At 29.0% G+C, this 7,899-nt stretch overlaps 1 protein-coding gene across 1 annotated transcript; it reads left to right on the top strand.

Annotated features, from left to right (window-relative positions):
• The first annotated feature begins 2,805 nt into the window (after positions 1-2,805).
• On the top strand, positions 2,806-7,198 carry LOC102660682 (mediator of RNA polymerase II transcription subunit 25). The gene is made up of 7 exons (XM_006575800.4): positions 2,806-3,609; positions 4,402-4,455; positions 4,630-4,658; positions 6,274-6,348; positions 6,445-6,535; positions 6,677-6,763; positions 6,915-7,198. Exons 1-7 carry the CDS (start codon positions 2,842-2,844, stop codon positions 6,939-6,941), a joined length of 1,131 nt encoding a protein of 376 aa, XP_006575863.2. The 5' UTR covers positions 2,806-2,841; the 3' UTR covers positions 6,942-7,198.
• Positions 7,199-7,899: the final 701 nt, after the last annotated feature.

Below are 7,899 nucleotides of genomic sequence, written 5' to 3'. Positions count from 1 at the left end.
CTCACCAAATTTTATATTTTTTTCAATTGCATATTTGTCAATCATATAAAAATGCATTAATTTTAAAAATGTACATGTCATTACTCAATTGTCAAATTCATTTTTATATAATATAGTTTTAGTTCAACAATAGTTATCAAAGAGACGTTAACCATTAAAAAGTAATGACTCATCATAACTGACGATAAATTAATTAATTAAATCATTGTCCATGCGATAATTATAGCATTATCATCTCCATAATATATTTATCCTTGAGATTCTTGAACCAACCTTAGAGAAAATATATAATTAAAGATGATTAAAAAAATAACAAGTCATTAAAATCCAGCCATTAAAATATATAGAACTAATAATTGCAAATACTAATAATGTCTTTCAAATATTTGGCATGGTCTTAAAAGTTTCGCCCCATAGTATATATAAGAGGTTTGTGCGGTTCAATTTTGAAGAACGTTTAAAAAATAAGTCAGGCTTTTACTTTTACTGCTAAAGTAGAATCACAAACTGCCATATTGATCTCTTTCACTTAAAAAAAAAAAAAGATGAATATCATCTAACATGTTGAATTCACGAGTTTTGCTGTCAAATTCAATCCAACAGGTTAAATATGTTATTATCAAATTTTATTTTATTTTTTATTCTGAATTTCTATTAATTTTATATTTATGTGATTTTTCGTTTGTTGTAATTTTTATTCTTCTACATATATTTTATTCATTTTATCTCTAGAAAAAAACTTTTCTTCTTATGGCCAATTATTATTAATCAAACAAAATTAACAACCCAGGAGTCCCCCGTTCTTCATTCGCACCCTCGTTTGTTGTCTCACTCACATGTCTTCTTTGACATCTTTTTCAAATATTTATCTTCAGTTTTTCTCTTGTTTGCTGTAGTATTCAGTTTCAAAAAATAACTTCTAAGGAAGTGGTTAAATGTAGTATATGATAAATCAAACTTGAGTCTTATTCAAATTAAGTATACTCATATATCATCCATATGTTATTTCGCTAATTTTATGGCATTTGTTTCATGCTAAAAATGTTATTGAACTATCTACCATCATTCATATAAAGTGTTATGAATTATTTTTTAGCACAAGAGGATGAATATATGAGGGGAGGAGAATCATTGAGAAATGAAAGAATCGTTTCAAGTGATAAAAGTTTTGTTTTTATATGTTTCACAAAATTATATTATACCTTCTAATATATTTTTTAAAGTTAGATTTTTCAACTAGTTAATGACTTTTTTTCTGATGTGTAACTTCAAGTCTCAATAAAAATTCAAATTAGAACCTCTTCAGCCTTTCCTGTCCGCACCCCAAAATTTTTAAAACAAAAACATTAATTTTTAGAAGAAAAGAAATATAAGAGAGAAATGAAAATGAGAGAAGTAGAGAAAAAAATGAGGTGGATTGTTTAATTTGATAGAAATAAAAGTCAATTTGTAAAAAAAAAAAAGTTTATTAAGAAGAAATAATAATAAAATTTCTTGCCACTCTAGAAAGAAGAGAGAAAATAAATGAGAAGAGAAATAATTAGACTATATTACCCCTACTTCACCTCAGTCACATTTATTATTGGAAGGGTTAATACGGGCAACAAATCCTATAATCTACTCTCACCTCACCTCTCATAACTTTGACGCCATCTCTGCACTTCTTGGTAAAGAAATTTTGTCATGTAGAAAATGAAGTAACTGATAAATGAACTAATGAAGTAATAGTAGAGAGAGTTAAAGAAATTTAAAAAGCTCCGGTTGCATAGCATCAGGATCCGCAAGTTAGTTACTCTTTATTAACTTTTCCTAAAGAACAATGAAGACGTTGGTGTCGCTACAAACATAACCTTAAATATTTTCTAATGCAAACACTCCCCATTGACTAGAATTGTCAAGAAATTTTAAGGAGCTAGGCATACAAACAATCTCTTCTACAAAATGGATCCACCCTCAAAAAAAAGTTTAGACTCAAGGAAGACAACGACTCTTACTACATTTCCCATGAATTTCTCTAAGGATCTTCAAGGTTCTCAATCTCTATTGTTCATTTTATTTTTAATTTCTATTTCCCCTGTATAGCTACTATGCAAATTTCTCTGTTGTTTATATATTTTTTTTGCTTAATATTTTCAGAGGATATATTCTCAGCCAGTCGCATGACCATCGAAGAGCAATCCACGGAATGTGTTCAAAATGTCAGACCTGTACGTATTTTCTTTTTCTAAAATTTAAAGTTTATTTAGTAAAACAAAGATATAATATGTTTTAATTTTGATCTCTCAAAATTTAATTATAGACATTTCACTTTGCGTTCATTTTGTGTTGGTTTGTTGCATTTGTCTCGGAATTCATAAGAAAATAATTTAGACTAAAAATCAAACATACACTTATTCCTTATAAAATGCTTTAAAAAAAATTAGTCCTCATAAAAATTTAATATGTTTCAGAAACATGTGTTTTTTTCTTTAGTGATGAAAGACTAAAATCACATCACTTTTACTAAATTTAAAAACTAAAAGCATGCTAATTTTTTATAAGGACTATAATTAATATTCTAAAATATTTTAAGGAATAAAAAACATATAGTATTCATAAAATAATTAATTTGAGATATTCTTTCTCTTTCATTTCGAAGGAGTTAAAATTGATTTATTTTTACTGTGTATATGATTACAAAAGGAGTATCATAGTAGATCACCGGAGTTTTAAAACTAAAATGTAAAAAAATCTATTACAACATTTTCAATCTCTTTTGGACTCGTTGTTAATTTATTTTTCACATGCTTTCTATGTCAGGATTTAGAAAGTAACCTATCCCCGCTTATCTCACAAGCAACAATGGATGAAATGTATGTTTTTTTCAACAATTACTCCGTGCCAATGAGTGTCTATGATGATTTAATGGCACGACTATGTAATGACAATGATATTTTGCAACTGGGAGAGAACTCTTTCAATGAGCAAATTCCTTTAGATGATATTTCCTTGGAAGTCCTTAAAGCAGTGGAGGGACTAACCAATGACACAAATTCAACTACTCTTTTGACCTCAAATTCATTAGAGGAAGTGGAAATTTCAATTCCACCTGCAGCTGGGGTAGTTGTATCTGAAGCATTCACTCCATTTCAATCACCAAGCTTCCCATTGCATCCTAATGGTTATGCTAGTGCTGGTGCTAGTCCAAGTGTTGGTGTTAGTGCTCTTGTTGCTGCTAGTGCAGGTGCTAATGCTAGTGTTGGTGGCATTGCTTGTGCTAGTGTTAATACCAATGCTAGTGTTAGCACAACAGTTAGGTTAGCAACTTTTGATCCACAACATCCTCCTCAAATTGGCACTTCATTTGGAAATTTTGTGTTTCCAAATACTATGGGAAACCCATTCACTCAGTTTCAATCATGTTCATCATCTGCAAGCTTCCCAATGCTTCCCTATGATAGTAGTAGTAGTAGCAGCAGTTACCAACAATCTCCAAGGTATCTTCCGTTCCTAATGACTGGGATTGGTCCACAAGGTATACCTGCAACGATGCCTCAGTTTAATCAGGGAAATTTTTGGCTTCGCCCACCACCTCTCACGGATTTTCCAAACTTTGTGCATGCATGGGAGGTAAACTCGCTTTTTTTAAAGGCAAAATGATATATTTGATTAATAATAGCAAAGATTTACATATGTTTGTTACCTGTACAAGGTGTACAGTATGTTAAAACATACAAAGAAACAGAGGTAAACTCACTTGGCTCTTTATTTGATAAATTAGCAACATAATATATGCTATTATAATTTCTAAAACTCAATTGGATGGAATATATATCCTTGCATATCCTTTATATGCACAAATTTAACTGCGCAAACATATATGTGCTTATAAAAAAAGAAAAAAACTGCATATATATATACCAATTTATTTCTTAGAAAATACAAAATGACTGAAGTCCTATTTGAAATTACTCAGGAAAAACAAACAATTAAAGGGATAAACCATATAAATCATCTCTCCATTTACATTTCTCTAGCTGGATAACAAGATCTGTGCAGACACTATTAGTATGAATTATATACCACTTTTAACCTATTTTTATACTGTTTTCTTTCCAATTGCTTTATTTATTTTTTGTCGATCATTTTTATTACCAGTGTTTAAGTAAAAATATATTAAACTTTGGATTTTGTTGCCTTGGCCTTATATGTACACTGTTATCACTATTAAATATATGATTAGGTTAAAAGATAGAGTACATGGTTATATATATATATATATATATATATATATATATATATATATATATATATATATATATATATATATTACTTAATTTAATTATTATTAAATTTGACAATATCGGTTTATGTGGTTTACAAAGATTCTTTTATGATGAATATTTTCTCTTGTGCATGTAGGGAAGTTTGATCGGAAGAATTCACTCATGTCGCCAATTCCTTAGTAAAGCAAGGGTATGATATACTTAACTTTTTGTTGAGGAAATCTTTTGTGGCTTAAATGTCTAAATTGTTGGATGAGATATATCAGAAAGGACTTCTATTCCTATTTTTTATTTGAGCAACCTACATTGTAACAATTATGAGAATTGACTAAAAAGTAACTGAATTTTCCCCCTTGTGAAATAGGTTGTGAGGAAACCAACATCACTTGTCATGTAAGTGGATCAATATTCAAATCCTAATTTTTCTTAACTGTTGTTCATGATAAATACAAAAATAAACATTTTCCAAATGCTAAGGAAAATAAACAAAAAAAATTCATATAAAAATACAGAAGTTATTTAAAACCTTTTATTAAGTTCAAAATTCTTTTTAATATTCCTTAATTTAGAATACTAGTTAAGAAGAACCTATGATGAAATCATAATCTAGAATATTCTCAAGAAAAATCCAAAAGTACACATAATTGTTTAAACTCACAATTTGTAAGAGAACAATTCAATTTTCCAAATAAATGGAATAGCCATAAGTCAAGGGATATATTCCAAATAAAGTGATAGAATGTATCTTGACTCTTAGAGAACTCCAATACAATAATAAGATGATAGGTGATAGATATGCCAGTTAAGGCTTATTAAGCCCATGAACGGATCCAGAGATGTACAAGAGGGGGAGGGGGTTTCTTTTATAATTATTTAAATATATAAATTTTAATTAAGAATTATTTAATAAATTATAATTTTCATAAAAATATTTATTGGTTTTACGCATAAAACCATTATTTCAAATGGTAAAAACATAACAAAAATTTCTGTCTCCAAAACAGATTCTATATCAAATGATAATTTTTTTTTTATATTTTAAATATATCAACTATTTAAGAAAAATAAAGAAATGCAACAATTATTTCTCAAGTTTTGTTGAGTAGTGTAATAATTGTCTAACATAGATCTATTAGATTGTTGAGTATTTTATATAGATATTTTATCTCTAGTTGTCTATTTTTTTTTTATTTTACAATTCGTTGAGATAATAAAGAAAACAAACAAATAATTTATTTCCTTTTTATTTATACGCAACAAATAAATAAAAGTCTTAATAAATACTGATGGTTAGCCATTAATATTGCCTCCATGGATATTTACCATCTGTTAGCATATATATAGAACCATTTATAACTCTATCAATAGTTCTATTTCTGTTAAATAATTATATTTATATAAAATACCTTTTAGTGCTCTATTGTTCCAGTTAGTTAACAAAAAATTATATGTGTAGATTACAAGAATTAGTTCACCTTATGGATTGGAAAAGTTGAGATAGAGCTTGATAGATTTTTGCAACCAGCAACCTTTTTCAAAAGTAATACATTTGTATATATATGAAGTTGTGGGAAGGGAGGGGGCCAGCCAAGTCCCTTGCTTCCCCCTCCCCCCTAAAATCTTTCTCTGACTAAGACTCATCCATGAATGAAGTCATGAACCTTTGCCATATAAAGGAGTTATGCGAACAAGAAGAGACGATAATTACTGTATGAGTGTGTGTGATCACTTGTGTGAGAGAATATTTTATAGTGAGAATGTGTTATTACTTTTTATAACTCTTAAGTGAGATATTTAAGTTTGTATAATGACACAGTTTAAAATAAACTATATCTCTTGAAATCATTTTTGATGTAATGAAACTTTTAAACGATTTTATAGAGATAGGTCAAAAGTATTGAACTACATTAATTATTGTGTATTCTATCTAAAATCTTTTGGCCTGTGAGTAATCTTGTTAGTTGTGTTTTTCCCCAACACTATTATCAATTTTTGTTGGTCATTGTAGGCTTACTGCTCAATGGAAGCCTAGGCTGGAGATTGTCCTCTTCTTACCCACAAATGCTGTTAACTATACAATGCAGTAATTTTATGACATATAACATTATGGTTGTCTTTTAAATTAACATTGCCTTTTTAAGGAAATCTAATGCGTATTTTAATAATGTTTTAAACTTAGGATTTGTGGTGGACCCATTGATTATGTGTTCTTTCACATAACTCATTTCAACAATCTCAATTTGTACGATCATCTAATAAGTAAAAATATGGTGAGTCATGTATATGTGAATATTATCTCATCCTAAATTTTAACATAAGAAAATCCTTTTCCTGCCTGCTATTGAGTGAATGGATATATTTAGCTGCCTATATATAAGAATCATTTTTAACATTAAAACATCTTTGTGCAGTGTGCAAAAATTGAACTTCCTTCACAGTCTATCATCTTGTCTATGACCAGCAGCAAATATCACTTCTTAGGAGCAGTTTTTACAAGGGTGAGTATGATGTTTATATCATTTCACATTATTATTTAATTTTCCTTAATTTCAAGTTGTCTTTTCATGGAACATTTAGCAAGAAATGAAGGAATTAATTTCCTGTTCCTTTTTCAATATTTGCAATTTGACTAATTAGTGAATGACACAGGAGACGATATTTGTTGAACCTGTCTAAGTATGCATTTTGGCTCTCAAGCCAAAGTAGCCCCAAGTCTTGAACAAAAGAAAGTGATGCCATAAACCAGAAGGACATGAAATCAGAGGAGAGAGAAACCAATCATGAGATTATGTTGCAGTTGCAACGACACTATATTAAAAACTTGAGTATCATGAAAGTAACTCAATGTAATTGATTAAAATGATTGGTACCTGGTGTTGTAGCAAGACGAGTTACATGTAGCAACTTTGCATAACAACCACACTGGCTGGTTGTGGCTCTAATTAAGAAGTGTTGTAATTTATATTTTTTTTTGACATTTTATAATATAGCAGGTACTATGGATTTTTCAAAAATTTATCTAAATTTCATTATGTTTTTTTTTAAGTTCTCTTTATTGGCTTTGTCATATATATACTGTCTGATTAATCGAATAGGCGTGATATTTTTATGGACTTTTTGTTATTTGCACACGGAAATTATGAGTATGACATTGATATGGTTTTTTAGTATCCGTAGTCATTGCTCAATTCTTGAGTGGGAGGACTTCTACCTTCCTTTGATTTTTGTATACTTTTCAATTAGCTTGTGTTTTAAATCAATGAAACACATAATTAAATTTATTTGAATTAAAATCATTTTTTTATACGTGAGAGTGAAAGAAAATATCTTTACTGAACTAATTGAACTTGACTCAACTAATTGAACTGGACTCTTTTGACATTTGACATTAGAATCATATATCCAACATATATAATCTAACAATTTGATCAAAACCCATTTAATCAATATCACCCTGGAAGTGAAACACAACTCATTTATTTTCATAGGTCTTCTACCATGAATGTCTTTTTTCTTAGTGCATCTTCAAAATAGCACAACTGCATGTTTTTGTTCTACCAAATTGGGTTAATAATGAGGCTTAAGTCCTTTTAACAGTATATGCAAAGAACCAACTACACACTTTGTTAAAGGA

Source organism: Glycine max, chromosome 2 (genome assembly GCF_000004515.6).
Source record: "Glycine max cultivar Williams 82 chromosome 2, Glycine_max_v4.0, whole genome shotgun sequence".
NCBI classification, from domain to species: domain Eukaryota; kingdom Viridiplantae; phylum Streptophyta; class Magnoliopsida; order Fabales; family Fabaceae; genus Glycine; species Glycine max.
The sequence above is the reverse complement of the archived record's forward strand: the minus strand, read 5'-3'. Positions and strand labels throughout refer to the sequence as shown.